This window comes from Rutilus rutilus (assembly GCF_951802725.1).
Source record: "Rutilus rutilus genome assembly, chromosome: 1".
NCBI lineage: Eukaryota > Metazoa > Chordata > Actinopteri > Cypriniformes > Leuciscidae > Rutilus > Rutilus rutilus.
Genome location: NC_140209.1, coordinates 23482213 through 23503660, shown reverse-complemented (window position 1 = coordinate 23503660; position 21448 = coordinate 23482213). Strand labels below are relative to the sequence as shown.

Genomic DNA, 21448 nt, shown 5'->3' with positions numbered 1-21448 from the left:
AGCATGAGGGTGGTAGCATCATGCTTTGGGGGTGTTTTTCTGCATATGGGACAGGGCAACTGCACTGTATTAAGGAGAGGATGACCGGGGCCATGTATTGCGAGATTTTGGGGAACAACCTCCTTCCCTCAGTTAGAGCATTGAAGATGGGTTGAGGCTGGGTCTTCCAACATGACAATGACCCGAAGCACACAGCCAGGATAACCAAGGAGTGGCTCTGTAAGAAGCATATCAAGGTTCTGGCGTGGCCTAGCCAGTCTCCAGACCTAAACCCAATAGAGAATCTTTGGAGGGAGCTCAAACTCCGTGTTTCTCAGTGACAGCCCAGAAACCTGACTGATCTAGAGAAGATCTGTGTGGAGGAGTGGGCCAAAATCCCTCCTGCAGTGTGTGCAAACCTGGTGAAAAACAACAGGAAACGTTTGACCTCTGTAATTGCAAACAAAGGCTACTGTACCAAATATTAACATTGATTTTCTCAGGTGTTCAAATACTTATTTGCAGCTGTATCATACAAACAAATAGTTAAAAAATCATACATTGTGATTTCTGGATTTTTTTTTTATTTTTTTATTATGTTTCTCACATTGGACATGCACCTACGATAACAATTTCAGACCCCTCCATGATTTCTAAGTGGGAGAACTTGCAAAATAGCATGGTGTTCAAATACTTATTTTCCTCACTGTATATGCTTTATAATATGTAAAAAAAAAAATATATGATTTGTAAAAAGTAATATGAATGCTAAGACAAGATGTCATTGGCCTGTTTTGGATAGTTTATGAAGTGTTTGCTGTAAAATACTGCCTCATTAATGAAGCTTTTGTTTGTGAATTTCTGCTCAGATGTAGGTTTTGAATGTTAAATTAAAATATAAAATATGATATACAAATTTTGTTCATGTACTGTCTACTACATGCATATGTGTATAACACTACAAACACTTTTATGACTGGATATTATATTAATGTCAGTACTATAGTTGATATGATTCTTTTATCAGCATGCTCACCAATCTAGTGTTTAATTTATTTATTTTTTTAGATGCAAAAGTGACAGTGACCAGATACTGGCCCACATATGAACCTGGACCACAAACTCTCCCCTGACTCTACTCAAACTGTTTTTTTTTTTTTTTTTTTTTTTTTTTCTGAGAGTGTTGTCTCAGTTTTGCTCAAGCTGGACAAATGCAAAGGTCACAGATTAAAATGGACAAATGTGAGCATCAGTGAGCTGTACAGCTACATTGGACTGATATTCTACACGAACATGGTGAAGGTTTTCTGACTGAAAACAGGGAAGTTCTTTTCTCCAGAAACATCAAACATCTTGGAAATGCCAGGTATGTGATGTTCACTTATGTTAGAACATGATTTGTTTCTAGGTATGAAAATCAAAATTTTCCTTTGACCTTCATTTATATTTGATTTATATGGTTAACTATACTATAATACACATCATTATTCATGATCATTCACGTCTATTCACATATGGCCTTACTAAACAAAAACTGTCTGACAAAATTTAAATCAATACATTGTTTTATGTGAATGAGTGGGCAAGAAGATTTTCACAGAAAAAACTCAAGGCTACAAGATCCAGTTTTTAAAAGTCTTGTGAACAAGAAAAGAAACAAAAAACAAAATGTTGTGCTTTTCGCAAAAGAATTAAAATGAACATGATGTTTTGAGGTAATGAGGCTTCTCTGTCATGCCGTGGCTTCTCTGTCATGCCGTTTGAAGATCATTCTGAAACGCGACAGAAAATGAACTATAACTCAGCGAATACTTCCCACACAAGTATTCTCTGTTTAATCCGTATGAAAGCAACTATAGGTACGGTTTCTCCAGCGTCTGCTAATTATTTCTAATATGACCACACCCACGTGCGTATGAGCGATTCACATGCTAATAGTCCACATGACGGAATGCAAGCCTGTAAATGCCCTCATTACCTCAAAACAAAGCACCAGACTTCATTCCTCTGCTTTTCATCGAGTTTGGAAGACGCTGTGAGTTTACCTTGGATTTACCTCAGAAGAAGAATGCGATTTGAAGATAAGACAGATTTTTAAAGGGATACTCCACCGTTTTTTCATATTAAACTGTTATTCCCTTATCTAAGACAAGTTGATACATACCTCTCTCATCTCAGTACGTGCACTTAATCGCTCTAGCTCGCGGTGACACTTTGAAAGCACTTAGCTTACCCCAGTATATTCAATGGTATCTAACAGCAATGAATTTAGAAGTGACCAAATACATCAACGTTTTCCCTATTTAAAAACAGTTACACGAGTAGTTATACGACCAAGTATGGTGACACAAAATAAAACGTGGCGCTTTTCTAAGCGGGTTAAAAAGGATTACTATAATGTATGGCGGAATAGCACTTTTGGAAGTACTTCGACTTGGCGCAGTAAAAAGTCACGCCTGATCCTCTTTCCACTATTGACAGAAGTGAGAGGAAGAGGATCAGGCGTAACTTTTTACTGCGCCAAGTCGAAGTACTTCCAAAAGTGCTATTACTGTGCGCATGTTTCTCTGGCGCATAAGGTATATAGTGCTGGTTTAGAGCGACTCTGAAGTAGGAGCTAAATTAGTTTCTCCAAAAGGAGTTCCCAGAACAAAAATCACAATGATGACCAAGAATTCAGATGGTCTATAAAAGGCTGAAAGGAGAAGATGAAGGCAGATGCTGATTCTTTGGAATGGCTTCTCTGGTCTTAGATGCCATGCCATTGGTGTCTCTGACAGACAACGCTTGTAAGCGATTTGCTTTTGATGTTTTTTTTTTTATATATTAGTACTTTTATATGTAACCTAATAAAACTATATTTAATTGAAACTAAGAAGCTTGCCTGCCAAAAGTCTTCGATTTCCAAAAAAGTAACCTGATCAGACTACGGAGAAGTCTTCTCACCTATGGATTGTAAGTATGAAAATTCAGATGCTTATGATTTAGGACACAGATTTGACTTACAGTACTTTACATAACCTGAGAATAATCAAAATAAGGTAATCGGTGTCTAGAAATACGCACCATAAAACAACATACATGAAGGTAAACAGTAATACATAGATTGTTTATTTTTGTCATGTATGTTTTTCTTGTACATAATCACAAACACATGCTTGTCTACAATTCACACACAATTAAACAGTAGAAACTTAGATGGCCAGACATAAAGCTGCACATTTGCAGGAATTAGACAGTATTGAAAGTACTATTGGGTATCATATTTGTATTTTTATAAGTTTGTGTCAGGTTTTAGAAAGTAATGAAAAAAGTAATTAGTAATATGAAATGAAAACAAACTCTAGAGACTAAAATAAACCCAGTACATCGTAAATTCACGACTCGCCTTCATTGAACTTGAACATAGTTAAACCTGTAAATGATCTTAATTAAACAATTTTGAGTTGTCAGTGCGGTTCGGGAGTATAGATAAAAGCCCTCCCGCACTGACAATTGATTGGTTGGGTCCTTACATGCGCTTCGTGAGGCACACTAGCACACACACGCAAGGTCTCTCGCTCCCTCTCTCTGCTGTGCGCGCGCGCTTGCTCGCTCGCTCTAGGTTCCGGGAGATTTTAACTGATTTGCGGGCATCAGGGAGCCGCTATCGACATGCGGGAGACTCCCGGAACTTCCGTGAGACTTGGGATGTCTGATAATATAAATTTTCAAACATTGTCTAGGATAGTACAGGCTAGAGCAAGGAGGGAATTAAGAAATGGCGAAAGCAAAGAATAAGATAAAAAATATATAAGTGTCAGCTGGATGCAGTGAAGTGCTCAAAATAAATTTGAAAGGACCAGTGAAGACTTTTACGATTATTTTGTCACATTTAAGCATTTTGTTCCAACAACTATAGGTCTTAATGAATTAATCAGTTTACCAACAGTCTTTTGAAACATAATGCTATTAAATCTTTAAACTCTTCTCTCTAAAGTGTCCCCAGGTATCAAAGAGGTGTAGATGATTCCAGCTTCACTGAAGTGATACAACTGTTCTGTAAATCAAAGAACAAAAAAAAAAAACAACTTATACTTGTTCAATTAAATGTATTTATCCAAACTCTCTAAAGCATCCTGTTTTGAGTATATTCTCCATTCATCTGGTATCACACCACTCCCCTCAAATGTTTTCATGTAGTATTTTTCCAGATCTTTCTGGAATCTGCAGACAAACCACTTCCAGTAGGGCAGTTCAGATAGATCAGATGTGATGCTCCAGTCTGCATAAACTCCTCCTGCTGTTCTGTAATCTTTCCAGGGGACTTTTTCTTCTGATCCAATAGGATAAAAATACAGATTGCTATTTCCTACTGCTGATGTGCAGATATGAGTAGACAAGTTGCATGTATTGTCGTAATGAATTCCACTCAGTCCAATACTACGATGGAAAGCAACACTGTGATCTCCATGATGGTTTTCTATGGTGTTTGTGCAGACTGTTTTACAGAACGGACACTGAACCCAACAGCACTGACAGAAGTGATCAATCAGAATCTCATCTGGCCTGAACGTATAGTCCAGCTTTACTAGAAATGCCTCAGTGTTGAATTTACTGTAGATATCAGACATTACAGCTGGAAGTTCTTCTCTTATCACATCTTCTAGGAGTTTGCAATTATCAGCACCACTAAGTTTCACTCCACTGAGGTCTTTTTCAGAGAAGATCAGAACATCTGAGAGCTGCTGTGTGAAACTCTTCAACCACAAACCAACATCTCCACTGTTCACTTGAACATGTTCAGTAGATTCATGTGCTGCTTTTATTATCTTCTGCTGCAAGAGTTTAATGTTCTCCTTCATCTTGTGTGAAACACTGACATTGAACTTATCAGTGATGTACTGACTGACTTCATCTCTGATGAAACTCTTGAAGTGATCTCTGGGATTATAAATATAGTTCATGTATTTGTGACAATCCTCCTCTTCTGCCAGTGTCTTCAGGATGTGTTTCTCCAGTTTTGATCTGTTTCCATTCAGTGATGAACAGTTTTTCATTATTTCATCTGTCAGATCTCTGGCAGTCTTCTTGTAGACACTCTGCTCAATGGGCTCTTTAAGTTTCTGACAGATGATCTCTCCAAAAATGGCAGCTGATGTTGCTCCATGACAGTATTTCTGGAAAATACTATAGTACTCTGCTCTCTTTTTCTCAACATATATTTCTGGATCATTGGCGTCTCTGAACATTCTGTGTTGGTCAGAGATCATCTGCTCTGCTCTGTTACAGATGGAATGTACTAAATCCATGAAGAATTCATTCTTGAACTCATATTCCACAGATCTTCTCTGATGTTCTGTTACTCTCATCTTGATGTAATCTGTGATTTGTTGAATGCAGCTGATGTTGTAGCCCATCTTTGAAATGTTAAATGACTGAATCATTTTGTCTGTCTGCTGAGCAACATCTGTGATGAAATTCCTTATTTCATCTTCTGGAGACAATGTTTGAGTGTATCTAGATGAGTTGATTACAGACTCTTTGAACTCCCTTTTGAAAAGAACATATTGAGTATAACTTGGCACAGAAAAAATATCCTTGCTGTCCATCCAGTGGCCTACAGGTGCACTTTCATAGATGTCACTGAGGAAGTGTTTTACATCTCTCATTATGTTATTGTCTTTTATTGGATGAGTGTCTCTGATGATCTTCTTCACACTGTGTTTCCAGAACAAATCAAATTCTTTCTTTAGTGTTTCTTCATCATTTGTCTTGTCTTTGAGTTTTAAGGCAAGTTCTTTGCTCTTTTCAAAGAGAGTGTTTTCATGGTGTGTCTTCTGAGCATCAATCTTTTTCTTCAGGTCTCGCTGCTGAAGAATCTCGTTTAATTTCTTCTTTGTTTCTCTCACAATGTTTTCCTGAATCTCTTTGATTTTGATTTCAAATGATGATTTCCACTGAATCAGTATATCTGCATCTGTGTCTTTCTCAAAGAATTCAGACATTGATTTCTCCACTTCTTCACTTGTCTTCTTCAGTTCTGTTTGAAGATCAGTTTCCTCAACCTCATGAATTGCTTCATTTTCTATTTTGTTGTGTATTTTGTTCTCAATTTCCATCATTGCACTGCGAAGACTCCAGGACCACTTGCTGTATCTTGTCTCCAGTTTCCTATAGGCTGAAATCTCCAGCGAATTTCTGAAGCTGAAGACAAATCGTTCATTCAGTAAAGCCTCCCAGAGATCTTTAACACGATCTTTTAGGTCTATCAGCATCGTTCCATGTGACTTTGAGGCATGAGACACAATAGTTTTCTTTAGTTCTTGAATATTCTCACAGTAGTTTGGGTTTGGTGGTGCCATGGGTGGGTTTCCCTCCCAAAGATGAGCAAAATACTTCACATCATTCTGAACATCAAATTTAATGACATCACTGAAACATTCTGCATCACAGACTTCATCCTTTGCAGCAAGTTTTGTCATCTTATCCAGTGTCTGCAGCAGTCGTCTCCTTCCCTCCTCATTTTTCTCTCCAGCTGTGACGTCTGAGACATTCTGATGCACAAACACACAGCTGGGATTCAGTTTGACCACCTTCATCCTCAGGAAGGCCTGAACAACAATCTGAAGAATGTCCTGCATCTCAGATGGGTTTTCACCAAAGATGTTGATCAAGGTCAGATTTCCAAGACCAACAACAAATGTGGCCAATTCATTGTCATGATGTCTTGTTGAACTTCCAGTCAGTTCTAGAGCTCGAAGACCCTCAGTGTCAACAACCAGAATATAGTCAAAGTTCATCTGTGTTTGCATCTCGTCTGAGACTTTGACCAGCTGCATGAAAGCTCCTCTGGTGCACCTGCCAGCACTGACGGCAAACTGGAGTCCAAACATGGCATTCAGCATGGTGGATTTCCCAGAGCTCTGAATCCCTAAAACTGACAGCACAAAGACCCTCTGGTCTCCCAGTTTCTGGATGAGTTTATCTAGAACAGCAGAGATCCAGATCACAGGAACATGAGCAGCATCTCCATCCATCAGCTCCAGTGGAAATCCAGATATCATCATCTTTGCTGCAAGACTCGGGAGAGAAGAGAAGTCAAACTGCACATCTTTCTTGTTCTTCTTCACAGATGAACATGATTCATAGATCTGACCAATCTCCCTCATGATGTGCTCCAAACCAAAGGTTGCGGCTTGAAGTTCCTCCGATATTTTCTCAAGGTCAGTTTGTTCAAACTTGAGTTGTTCAGATTTATCATATTTGTGAGGAACAGAAATATTTTTTGAGGTTAGGAAGATTTCAAGCCATTTCAGAAAATACATCTTATTCTCAGCATGAGATTGGATTTGTTTAAAAAACAACTGTATAAAAGTTGTCATGTCAGATTCGTGCTGCTGGTGACGAATATTCTTCATCTCTGTTTTCTTTCTACTGATGTCCAGTTCTGTCTCATATGCTCGAGGTCGATGTAGTTCTTTGTTCTTCTGACTCCACTGATGCCACAGTTTCCCCTGATGAGGCAGAAATGATTCTTTGATTTCTGTCAGATCTTTCTTCTCCAGTAAACTCATCATCTGCTGTGCTGCTTCTCTTCCTCTCCTGCAGTCTTCATCATCTTCCTCATCTACTCTGATGTCTGAGTGTTTGGACAAATCTTCAAGTCTGAAAGTGGAAGATGATTCTGAGAGACAATCATTTATGGTTCTTCTGAGTTCTTCAGATACTTCTGACTGATTTCTGTCTTTCAAACCGATCTTGTATTTTCCTTTTATTGGCTCGGTTACAGCAGAATCATCCTCAGTAAAAAGACAAATAAATGGCTTTCTGTCCCTGTACAGGTTTTGGATTATTGTTGCACTTTTGTCATTGTTTTGCAGTCGTGGTAGAAGAACAACATTGACTGAGGCCATTTCAGTGAGGATCTGCAGCTGTTTCTCATGATCTCCTGCATCACCATGTAGATTACAGAACGCAACACAGTCCGTGAATTTATCCGTGTTTTTCCCAGAAGGGCAGAACCAGGCGATCTCCACCACTCCATCCATCAGGACTCTGGTTCTGCTGCTGCCTGGGCAGTTCCTGTGGAAGAACGTGTTGTGTTTCTCATTGATCAGACTGTTCATCAGCTGAGACTTGGATGAAGACACAGAGCCAAACCTGAAGAAAAACACCATTGGACTTTGTGCCTTATAGACCGGATGGGTTTGACTGATGATCTCATTGTTGGTGTTTCTCATCTTCCAGCTCTTGTTGATTTGTCTGAATGTCCAGAGAGGAAACTCAATCTGTTGTTTGTCTGGATCAGGAACAAGCAGAGGCAGAGCGTACTGACACTGGGACAGTTTAGTGACCATCAGCTGCTTCAGGAAACCATCAGCACAATGAAACACAGCCATCTGAACATCCATTGGGTGAATACGCTCAGATTGACTGATTCCTTTGTTAGAAAAAGACATTGCTTTAAAGATATCACCCATATCTGCATATGAGTCATTGTCTCTTTGTTTTGTGTGATGCTGTTCATTGTTTTTCTCAACATTAATGTATCTTGCTCTGTAGTTCATCATCAGTAGTTTTTGCATGAAAGTCTGAATTAGCTCCTCTTCAGCACAAGATTCAGTGGATTTTAATGAATGTGCTGTTAACTGAAGAAAATCTGCAGTTCTCAGTTTATGATGCCTGCCTTTAAGATGAAGTCTATCTAAGAGATGCTTTGTTTTTCCATCAATTTCTTTTGCGTTGTCTTGTTCCAATCTTGTTTCTTCTTCTAAAGCTATTACCTGTGAAAGAAACAGCCATTTATTTGGCACTTAGTAATGAAGGACATTGTTCACTTATGCAAGAATGCAAGTTATGATCTTGACAATGAATCAATAAATCAGTTTTAATTAAGATAAAAAGTCACATTTTATATATATTGAAAAAATATATTGTGCTATGTTATACCACATCTTGTCAAATTTGAAGGCTATCGAAAACAGATATATACTATGGCTCAAAGTAAAATTAGGCCACCACCACATCTCTACAACATGTGGAATGTTTTATTTCTCCAATAAATGGTATGAAATTATATTGAATCAATATTAATATTGAAATTTAAAAATATAAAATACAAACAGTATTACTAAAAGATCTTTGGCCATATTGCCAAGCCCTACTGCAAATTGACCTGCTCTGAGACTGAATATCCTGTATAATAAGCACATGCTCAACAAGTTTGCAAAACAGTAATGCACTTCACTTTAATATATGCAGCTAATGCATCCTATGGTCATGTAAACACTGCAGTTCAATTTGGTCATTACTTCACTTTAAATGCTTAATCCTGTTCTGGATTATTATTTTCAGTCTTAAATTTACAATGCCAGCGTGGGATGTGAATTAGGTGTTCCCGGAAACATGTGTACATCACCTGTATGTCCACTTTACAACAGTGACTCATTTTAAATCAGCAACATCACAACTTGTGGATTTATTGTTTAAGTAACTTAATTTTATAAAATGTATGACACAATGTCACCTTTATTTTAGTCAATTTATGATAAAAATGAACATAAGTGTTTAATTGAGAGCTAAATCTAAATCTTTTTAATACTGTATTTGAAGTATCTACAGTATATGAAAACAATTAAAACTTGGATATCTGTGGGCCTAATTGGGTCACTTTCCATACCTTACTTTCAGAACATTATTAGTTATTCTACAGTTTTGCATCCCAAATGTTTGTTCTAAAACAGAAGATAAAATGTGACAAAGGAACATTTTCTAATCTCACCATTACTTCAGCTTGTATCCTACATAAATGTTAAAAAAATGTTTCATTTTGACTTTGTGCACATATTCTGTAGTTATATTTCAGCCAGCACATACCTTGTGTGTATCTTTCTCCATGCTTGTGGTGATTCGCTGCGTGTTCTCTTTCATGATTGTGATTCTATCTATTTAAACAAACGAAAGGGGAAAACTGAAATATTTGGTTCTCTGAAGTGGTAATTCCTCTGCTTGAATCACAACTCACTTTGATACTACCATATTATATTCAAGTGATAGTGTGTGCGTATATACAGAAAACAAACTGATTTCTTACCACTTTCTTTTTCGCTCTTTTCGAAGTTTCGCCTTATTTCAGTGTAGCGCTGCTGTTTATTCTCATTAAACAGATGTTCAATCTTGTTCATCAGGTCTCTCATCTCTGATTGGTTGTTCATCATCTTGTTGCAGGTGTGAAATCTTCCTCCACATTTCTCAAGCAGTTGCTCCAGAACAGGGTCTTTTATAGTTTTAGACTTTTCTTCTTTCGTCTCATAGGTGAAGAGAATCATCACAAACTGAAGAACTTTGTCACCAAACACTCTCTGAAGCCATTCGAGACTCTTCTTATCAGCATCTGTTAACTGACCCAGTCTCACAACAAAGATGAAGGCATGGATTTCATTTTCATTCACTAGTTGATCAATGAGATGATCCACACAGTCCATGTTAAGTTCAGTCTCATGTCTGGCAGTCATGTTTATCACAGAGATGTAGTGTTCTGCTATTTCCCTTGGTAAAGGAATGATCCTGGATGTGTCTGTAGTTTTAAAACGGTACTCTTCTTCTCCAAGTAAAATGTTGTCATGTCGAAACTGGATTGATGCAGAGTTTCCAAATAGTGCAACGGTCAAAGGTGACTTCTTATGACCTGAAGTAAAAAAAAAAGCACTTTAATCTCTACAATAAAATGCACCACAGAAAAAGATAAAGGATGACCATCTGATTAATTTATTTTACTTATTTGTGCACATTCATTATAACCTTCAGTTTGCAGGAGATCATTGGACAGGCTGTGTGAAGTGTGTGATGCTTTTTAATCTACTTTTGTCATTTACTTCTATTTATTAGAATATATATATATTTCCAGACTCACCTCTTTCTCTGTCTTGTTGCTCTGTGGAATTCTCTGAACCTTCAAATTCATCACAAATCAGATAGTGTCCACTGTTCATTTGTGCAAATTTCTCTAAATTCTCTTTAAGGTCGGCAGAAGGGCTGGTTTTTGTAAGTTTGTAATGTCTGTTTAAACATTTTTTAATAATTTCCTTTATAACGCCATTGACTTCGGCCGGCTCAACACTGTCTGACTCTTGTGTCGTGAGCACCATGGTGTATTCATAAACTTTGTTAGAGAAAGACTTGAGCACCTTCTCTACATGCTCTAGATCTTCTGTTGAACACTGATCATGTTGAAGGACCAGAACGATCACGTGAGGTCCTGGATCAGACAGATACAGGCACTTTCTTACTGTCTCTATGATCTGATTGTCTGAGAGATGTGGCTGGAGAAGGTGAGGAGCGTTGATGACTGTCTTGTGCATTTTTCTTTCTGTCTGCACTTGATCTGAAGGAGCTTTACTGTCAAACTTTTCATTCCCTAATATGAGTTTTCCCACGCGACTGTTTTCTGCCAAGTTCTTCCCCAGTAGAACAATCCTCAGATCACTCTCTGAAACACACACGGTGTTATGAAGAACCAGTACAAGCAAATTAAATTTACAAACCGTTCAGAGTTTTATTTAAATACTTACTCATGGGACTCTGGGGTCTTGTGTGAAAAGTCTGAACGACAGCTGCAGAGCAAAAAAAGAAAAACATTACAATTAAGATTTCAACAGACTGTAACTCGGTATACTGTGCTGTATATAAAAGTGCAGAATTTAGTAATGCTAAATGCATTATGTAGCCAAATTACAAAATCAAGTACTTGTAATTAAATTTCATTAATGCGTTTATCAAATTACAGGTATGGATTATATTGATTACATTGCTTTTTAGCCCATAGCAGTAACTTATTTAATGATCATGCCTCTGAATTTTAAAATAGCCTGAAAAACCATCGCAGTCACACATGCAATTGGTGGTAATTAAAAAAATAATAATAATAATTTGCACACACGTGAGTGAAATAACACTTTTTTTTTATATCTGGACTGTTTGGGATTGGGATGAGAATATTTTACATTTAATTATTATTCAGAGATTTCTGAACTTTGAACTCACTGTGCCATTCACATCACATGCATTCATAGGTAGTAAGTCCTTGACTTGTACAGCACATTGTATAAATCTACTGTAAATAATTTTAAGACTCATTAATTTCTGTGTGACTAATCTGCAGCTTTGACACAAATTAATTCATTATGATCAATGTATCTCTTTTTATTGTAAACCTGTGGTAAAACATCGATTCTTGGGTTTTAAATATTCAGGTAAACAACAAAAAAGTCAGCAAACGGTCCCTTTTATCATGTTTGTTTTGCGATCACGCTGTTTCCAGTGATTTCTTTCTGATTAGTTTTCTGATAAAACTTCCATTTGTTGGTGAAATGATGGGTTTGTGTGACATTGTTCCAGAGAGGCGTGTTACGGGCGTGTTTTAGTGTAGCGTTGCAGAGCTTCTGGCCTGACAGTGGAAATGTGGATTTTGGCCTCGGGGCTACATGCCCGGGGCTTTTAGCCCGGAACGGCCCATCTAAAGCCCTGGCTTGCACTGGCCCGAAAGTGGAAATGTGGCTAATGACAAGTATAGGGTATTGAATGTCAATTGTAAACATACTTACTGTAAAATGCTGTTCATTTTTATTATTTGTTATGATTATATATTACATCTGCAGTTCAAAAAAGTAGTTGCATTTGTAGGTATACATTTTTTATTGTACTTGAAAAAATCAATTTTGTAAAACAAGGGTCTTCAACCAGGGGTCCACAACAGAACTACAGGCTGCATGACAAGTAAAGTTTGATCACATAATTTGTCAAATTAAAATATAGGTACAAAAATAAAAACATCACAAAGTCAAATTTAGATATAAGCACCCTTAAATGAAAGCAAGAGCACCCTCAGTCAATATTTTATTAATATCATACTGGCGAAATAGATTTGGCAAACACTCCAGTGCCTATTTGTGTTTGCGCTCTGGTGAATATCAAATGTTCTTATTTACAACATATTTGTGATATATGAAATATAACAGTCACAGTTCATCAAAACTTTAAAACTATATTATACTTTTCTGTTGCTGTTGAATCGTTTAATTGACTTACTGTCAGGGAGATTCAAATCTGAACTACTGGCAACTGCAAAACATAAAACAATCACAAAACACACATGAACACGTATTGAAAAAAAAAAAAGCAGTGCAAGCAATTAAAATCTACAAACTGTTATTTTTTCATTTAAATACTTTTAGGGTATCCATCCCTGCTCTTGCTCCTATTGAGGCATCTTTCCCCAGTCTTCCGAACACCCGCTGCAGAGACAAAAGCATTACAACAAATGTAATATATTGTTTACTGATTGTGGCCCCATTTCAGTTTGTGTTCAGTTTCCAGGGAGGGAGGCAAATCCATAACCGGAGACTTGTGCCTCCGTTGGCAAAAAAATAAATAGCCAATCACAATAGAGTATTTCGCTTTCAGCGATTAGGAGTGTTCAAAAAAAAAAAAAAAAAAAAACATGTCAGAGGAGGCCCTACATTGACACTATTGTTACTATTAAAGGCCTATTATGCAAAATTCACTTTTACATGGTTTTTGAACATAAATGTGTGTTGACAGTGATAAAAATCCACCCAATGCTTTTTTTTAAAATCCCCATAAATCATAAGCAGTCTCAGAACAAGCCGTTTTCAGATTCTGGGTAATGTGATATAGTTTTGCCCAGGCCCCACCCACAACAGTTGACTGACACTGCCGTATTAGCACAGTTCGCCATTGTTTCTATGCTGGAGCAGCTGTAGACAAGAATATCTTCTTAGCGATTGAGGTGTTTTGTTGTTGGATATAAGAATGAACATAGCAGTCGTCATTTACTCTCGTTGTTACTCGAGGATGGATCTGTACCAACAGTTCTTGATCCAGCTTATAGTCTCTGGAGCAATAGGCATAACATTACTGGTCATGGCAGTAATGAAAGGGAGAGCGTGCACTTTATTACAGTTCATAGGAGTTATTATACAGATATAAAGTTTACCAGTTTATTAAGCACCCCCTGACAAAGTGTGTATTTGTTTACTGTTAGTTGTAACAAGTGTTTTGTGTAATTCACTGTGTATGTTGATGATAATGAAAGGGAGAGAGAGAGTTTATGGAATAGACTTTAATGCACACCTCTTATACTGTGTTTATTCCTCTCTTACAGTGATTTTTCTGGAGTAAAACTAATGCTTCATCTTTTGTGTGATGTACAATGAACTTCATTAAAACTCATCAGTATATTTTTGGCCATCATTCGGACACGGTCCGCTACAGCAGGCTTGTATTAATAGTGGATAAAAGCAGATGACAAATAAGTTATAACCGTAATTAGACAAAACTATACCTGTTCCATCTCCATATAGTATTTCTCTGACTCTGTAGGCATTATTTTCCGACTCCGGGTTGAAATGAACACCGCTACTGAGAGTTTCTGTTTTGATATTATCATTCCGTGAGATGAGAGTGTCTTAAAACTGAGCGCAAGCTTGTGAGGCTCCGCCCTCTGTGCCGGCAGCAGCAGCTCATTTGCATTTAAAGGGATACACTAAAACTGCGGGGGGGGGGGTTTCTGCCCCAAAAAGGGACAATTTAAACATGCTGTACAAAATTATCTGTTGGGCATTTTGAGATAAAACTTAACATACACAATCTGGGGACATCAGAGACTTATTTTACATCTTGGGAAAAGGGGCATAATAGTTGCCCTTTAAGGCGAGACACTACAGGTGAATAGGGTAACAAATTTAACTAGCAGATATCACCATTAAACTTTCCCAGTTGATTACCTACATTAAGATGAGAAAAAAAAAATGTATTACAATTTTTTCGTAATTTAATGTTTAAATATGCAAATTAGGCAATATCTGATTAAATATGCGCTAATTTGCATATATATATAAAAAAAACTAAATCTGAGAATTGGATAAAGCCAGGTTAAAAATTATTTTTTCATTGTGTTCACATATTAGATGGGAAAACAATTACAGAGGGATTTATGGATATCTACTTTTGTTATCCTGTAAATCAGAATATACTGTCAATAGCCTTAAAGTCCCTGTAAAGGCAATTCTACAAAAAAATTCTAAACACATTATAAGTGCTAGAAATGTATTGCTAAAACATGTTACAAAGACTGAGAACTGTGAAGTACTAAATTGTGGAGTTAGACCGTTTAACAGTTTTTCACCCTTGCTGTGAGCCGGATTTTTTGGGCGGGGCTAAAACGGGGGCCCGATGACGCACTGCGACCCCCTGAGCTTGATTGGGCCCCTACTTGATGACGCACGGAGTCACTAAGCCTATCGCTCAATCGCGAGTTACTATCAGACAGCCTACAGTTTGCTAGCTACTATGCCCACGGCTCTGGCTATGCCTTCGTCATGTAAATGCGTATTCCCTGGATGCAATCACTTAGAAAACAGATCGGTGTCCTTATTTAAATTTCCGAAAAATGATCATATCAAGAAGAGGTGGATTTATCTTGTGAAGAGCTAACGTTACCTTGATGGAGAGCTGATGATCGCTACCACACCCGCCTCTGTAGAGATCAGGATAGTTTACTTTCGTTGGAGACAACTGGAATTCACTGATAATCCGCTGTTACTGGTGAATGGGGCCGAACCGACTATCTCCCGCTGTCCGCTTCGGCCTTCATCCTCCCGTCGCGCCGACATGCACGAGCTGTGCGCGAGTCATATTTCCCGCGAGTGGGCGTGGTTTCAGCGCAGCCAGCGGACACGCCCCCAGCGTTTGAGAGCTGAGACTACTGCTCATTTTTTCGAGATTTTGATAGCTTATTTTATTTACTTGGCGGCTTTTTTAATCATTGAAATTGGGCTGGGTGGCTAATAACACATTTTTCGGTGGTATGACAAACTCAGAACACATACTTAATTTTGACTTTACAGGGACTTTAAAGGGACTATGTGTAGCTTTTTAGGTATTTTATTATCTAAAATCAATATTTTTATTAATAAATATGCCCTCAATGGTGTACAAATACCTCTGCCAATGATCAGACTAATCCTCGTAAACGAAGAATTTATTATCTTTATATACATGGGACGGGTAGGTGAAAAACTCGAAGTGCTATTATAAGACATCCTGTCATAGCTTTTTGGTACATTACGGCTACCGTAGATGCAACGCGCATTTGCCAAAGTGAGGCGCTGGAGAGCATTATTCGTTTGAATGCAAAACACAATTTCACCACTAGATGGGAGAAATTCCTACACACAGTCCCTTTAAAAAAAATATTTTTGCCATGTTTTATGGAATAAAATGTTATATAAATCAGTCTAGGAATAATATATTTACAAATCCCTCTGTAAATGTCTTCATCATATAACTAGGTACAAGACTGGAAAGTGTGGTTTATATAGGTGCTACTGAAGTGGATATTTCAGACTTGGAGTATGAGAGAAAAGTCATTTTAAGAAAATGGGCTTTAAATATTTCTCATCAGCCAATGAGAGTGCGCATTCAGCCCGTTTACTTTCACGATTGGTTGCTGATAAAAAGGAAATGACCATATTTGGATCCGACATCATTGTAGAGCAGAGAGAAAGTTTTACAGCAGTACATGTGATGACAGTGTGCCGGCAGCAATCGCAGAGCAGCATGTTGATTAAGAACGCCAACTTTTGTTGAATTTATGAGAAATCTACAGATGCAAACAGACAAAGTGTAGTAAAATAAAGACCTAAATGTGTATATCTGACTTTTTTTCACCACAAGTCTGAAAGAAGACATGTTATTGAAGACAAATATCCAAAAATCTCAAAATTGACCAGTAAAAAAAAACGATGTTTTTGCCTGTCGTGTCTCGCCTTAAAACAATAAACCACAAAGAGTACATCTAATAAACTTAATATGCTGCATCACTTTTGATTGAGTTGTATCCTTTTGAATTGTATATACTGCTATCAAAGAAGCAAAGGTTATATCATTTTCAATTTAGCAGGGAAATTATGACAAAATATACCAAAAATAGCAATAATTTTGTCATAAGTTTAAGAAAGAAGAATAAATGATGACCAGCAAGGGACAAGTTTCTAAATCTTAATGGGGAACTATGAAAGATTTATTTATTTATTTATTTTACGTACAAATTTCACTAAAAATATTATGTGGCCCCTGAAACTCTTGTATACCATTTCCCCCGGTCCAATACCCCTAAAAAGTTTGGTTATTAAATGCAGTTGTCATTCTCATTAATAACCAAACTGTGTAAACGTGGCTGTAAAACCCAGACTGACAATCATATTCTGTTGCTGAATGTAGCCAAGATCACATTTAGAAGACCAAGGTGAATGTTTCATGCAGACTTTGTGCACTCACATCTGCCTTCCCTGTCGGCCATTCTGAAGTCCACTGATGTCGTCAATGTCTTTTAGTGCTGTAGTTCACACCGCTATCTGAGCTTCCATGGTTGCTGTTCGTCCTGTGGACAATTTAATACATTTACATTCATTTCAGCTTTGAAAAATCAGTTGGTTCTAAAACAAAACAAAACATGAGAAGTGAGAAGACAACACAGAAATAGTTGTTTCGTAATACTTGTGTATTAGTGTCACTTTGTTGTTTTATGCTCTGAACGCCTACATTCTGCCCTAAGCGAATTTTGGGCTGTTGGCTGGAAAATGCAGCAAAGAAGTGAAGAAGACAAGTGACATGTAAAACTGGTTTAAAGGTTAGGCATGTGAAGCAACTGTAGACATGTCAGACATTTGTTCTAACTACAACTGACATCCAGCCACAGCCTTAAGGCCCTTTCACACTGAGCATGAAACCAGTTTACAAACCAGTTTGACATTATATATTTCACACATGTACAACATTTCTTGTTGTGAATAAACAGAGGTTTAGATGTTGATGTTTTATTGAAAACAATAGTTTCATTTGAAGTCACCATTAAGGTGATCAGTGTTTGCTTTAGTTGGGCTCTTGACTTTTTACAATAGTTTTTCTCTGGCTGCTGTAACTGTTTTAAAGCACATTTGTGGTGGCAAGAAATAGCCAAGATAAAGTTAATCAGGTGGTTTTGGCTATATTGTGATGATACAATAATCATCATGGACTTTTAGATTTGTTGATTATAGTATCTCTATGATTCTACAATATGAGATTCAGCAATGTTTTAGTAATCAGTTATTTTGAAAAACAGTGCATAAATCATTCATTACATTTATATAGCACTTTTTTCGGCACTCAAAGTGCTTTACATAGAAGCATCCACCTGGATGATGCGACGATAGCCATGTTGCGCCAAAACGACCACCACATACCAGCTTATTGGTGGAGGAGAGACAGAGTGATGATGGACAGAGGCCACTGGGCAAATTTGGCCAGGATGCTGGGGTTACACCCCTACTCTTTCGAAGGACATCCTGGGATTTTTAATGACCACAGAGAGTCAGGACCTCTGTTTAACGTCTCATCCGAAGGACGGTGCTCTGACAGTATAGTGCGCCTGTCACTATACTGGGGTGTTGGGACCCACACAGACCACAGGGTGAGCACCCCCTGCTGGCCTCACTAACACCTCTTCCAGCAGCAACCTAGTTTTCCCAGGAGGTCTCCCATCCAGGTACTGACCAGGCTCAACCCTGCTTAGCTTCCGTGGGCAACAGTGGGCTACAGGGTAATATGGCTGCTGGCAAAAATAAATTATTATTTTGTAAATAAATGAGAATGTATTATCAAATAATGTTTTTGTTAAATTCAGTTATTTTTACTTTAAGGATTTTTTTAATAAGTACACAGTAATAATGGCAGTTAAATTAAACTGCAGCTGGCTAATGCAAGGCAGCTGTTTTCTGCAAAGTTTTATTTCAGTTAATATTTATTTTAATTTTACAATAAGGGTTAGCAAACCATAACCGTACTGTAAAGTATGGTAAATAACTGTAAAATTAACAGTGAATTACTGGCAACATTTTTGGCCATTTTTTTTTACAGTGTGGAGTAAGTGATGTGGATAATTCAGTTTTGCTTCACATGAATAAATAATATGTTAAATATATTCAAATAGAAAAAAGTTATACTAAATTGGAACATTTCACAATACCACAGTGTTTACTGTTATTTTAATAAATAAATGCAGCCTTGGTGAGCTTAAGAGACTTTTAAAAAAACAATAAAAAAAATCTTACATCACGAACAATAAGAGAAGCCTGTTAAAGTTGACAAGTTGTAGTACTGTATTAATTACAATTGGATTTTGCAAGCAAGGTAATGTCTGAGATTGTCTTTATGTGGCCTCCATGGGTCCCTTCTTCATAACTATCTTAATATATCTGAGATGTATGCCAGATGCCAGATCTTCTAATCGTGATAACTGATCTCTGGCTAATTTCGTTTTCAATTGATTTAATTAAAATATCCGGATGTAGTTGTCTGTGATTTATTGTGCGTTCTTGTGTTCCTTGGAAGGTGCAGATATATTGATACTTGAAACCATGATCAGCAATGCAGTGATTGGCTGGCAGCAAGACAGCAACGTAATGACATCATATTAAAAAATAACATCACACACCTGATGAAAAAACTTGCTGAATTTCTAGACCCTCATAAGGAAACAGCCAAGCGACCAAAACAACATAATGAAATGCACTGTTACAGGATTCCCAATTATTTCCATTGTTTCACGATTTCTAGCATTTGTACAGGCTTTACATTTTTATTTCAATGTTGTATTTAGCAATTTTTTTATTTTACCTTTGAAGCAAATTTGTTACGTGACAGCATTAAAGTTACTTAAGGGTCAATAACATTTGGTTAGATTTAATTTTGATGGTCCCTTTTGAACATTCTGTTGGCTTTAAGTAACTTTGCAACTACATGTCATTTTATTTTAACCCTAACCCTACCAGTCTACCTATACTCTATTACTCTAATGAGAGTTGGTGGACATGTTCCTGATAGTCAACAGAATGTGTTAAAGGATGTGTTAAACCATCAAAAAAAAAAAAAAAAAAAAAAAAAAAAAAAAACGAACATCAGCACAGACAGCATTTTATTTTACCAAGTTATCTATCTGCATCTCTTGCACTGCATCAAGCCACTCCCATAATAGCTGTTCAAATTAATACAATGCTTAGACTAACTAAAGACAAATAAAATATTAGCTAATTATTCCCTCACAAATAAATATCTCAATGAGTAAAACTGTCCATGTTAAGATATAATACACAATATTATATTCTTTTTCTAATTCTTTTTACAATTATTATCTTAAATTATTACTGTCTCTGGTTAAATAGGGTGGTCTTGTAAGAAATTAGCTATGGCTGGGACAGACCGACCTCAACCTCCTTTTAAAAAAAATGCAATTTAATCCTGTTTACATGAAATAAGCTGCGCCTGAGAAGGTTTGAACTTATGGACCTGTTGCTTTGAAAGCAACTCCAGGATGAGCTTTGAAGAATATAACAATCCTGGATCATGTCAAATCGTCAACAGTAAAATCCAGATAACGGAGTAATCTACGTACGGAGAAAAGGCCCCAGGTGTTTTTAGTTTTGTTCATACAAACTTCAGTAATTCTTTTTTTTTTTTTTAGTGAAAGAGCCAATTACAATATAATAATGCAACTTTTAATTTAATATAATTTCCTTTTGTGTTGCAGTTTGCACATTGATGAACACATGAATAAAAACACAAAGTTTCAGCTTTACTGATTAATAAAGTAAATAAACAGGTGTTTCACTATCACTATTGAATTCTCGACGTTATCTAAAACATCAAATCAACATATGAGAGGAGAGAGTGCCATGCAAATTCCATGCGTCAATCTGCACATTTTTACACTGTAAAGTTTATCATTGGGTGTAAGGTGGCTACACCCAGAAACAACTTTATTGGTGTAAAATGTGATAATTGCAACACATTTTATTAATATCTCTTACATTTTTGATATTAAATTTGTTACCAAAATGTTTATGGTTCACAACACTAAACAGACAGACATATTTCTTTTATAAGTAAAACACCAAGGTGGGACTACCATTAAAGATAGTAAGTGCATTTATAATTCTTACACTGCAATATATTTCCATAAAACGAATAATAATAATAATATATATATATAAAAAGAAAGATGATACCTCTATGTTGAAGTGCTGTTTAATCTCTTTATGAACAGGGGAGAAGTTTCTCTGTGTGTGTACACATGATTTTCCTGGCTCAAAATGAGGTGGAGGTAGTAAAATCCTGATCATGTACACACAAGTGTACCGCACCTTCAACTGTCAAGATTCTGAGAGGGAGCACCCAGACTCAGAATGATATTTATTACCAACAGAAGACACAGCACAAGATTGGCGAGGTGGGAACACAGTCCAAACAAAAGGGCAGGGCACACAACAGGAGAACAGGCTGGTCGGGGATGAGTTGGCTCCAGATGCCAAGGCAACAATGGAGTCAAGGCAGTGGCTCAAGGAACCAGAGGCTTGGCACAGGGAGATGT

The 21448-nt window shown here is 37.1% G+C and overlaps 1 protein-coding gene across 2 annotated transcripts; it reads right to left on the bottom strand.

The window, feature by feature from the left end:
• Window positions 1-3068: 3068 nt before the first annotated feature.
• On the bottom strand, window positions 3069-21239 carry LOC311276859 (interferon-induced very large GTPase 1-like). 2 transcript variants are annotated; one of them, XM_084386841.1, is made up of 9 exons: window positions 21087-21239; window positions 17320-17422; window positions 13188-13253; window positions 13048-13080; window positions 11532-11573; window positions 10874-11449; window positions 10055-10648; window positions 9838-9905; window positions 3069-8744 (listed from the first exon to the last, which is right to left on the bottom strand). In XM_084386841.1, the coding sequence occupies exons 2-9, from the start codon at window positions 17339-17341 to the stop codon at window positions 4065-4067; spliced, it is 6081 nt and encodes a 2026-aa protein (XP_084242967.1). In that variant the 5' UTR covers window positions 17342-17422; window positions 21087-21239; the 3' UTR covers window positions 3069-4064. The 2 variants fall into 2 exon arrangements, with proteins under 2 accessions (XP_084242967.1, XP_084242968.1); XM_084386842.1 differs by lacking the exons at window positions 13048-13080; window positions 13188-13253 and having other exon boundaries at window positions 21087-21172.
• Window positions 21240-21448: the final 209 nt, after the last annotated feature.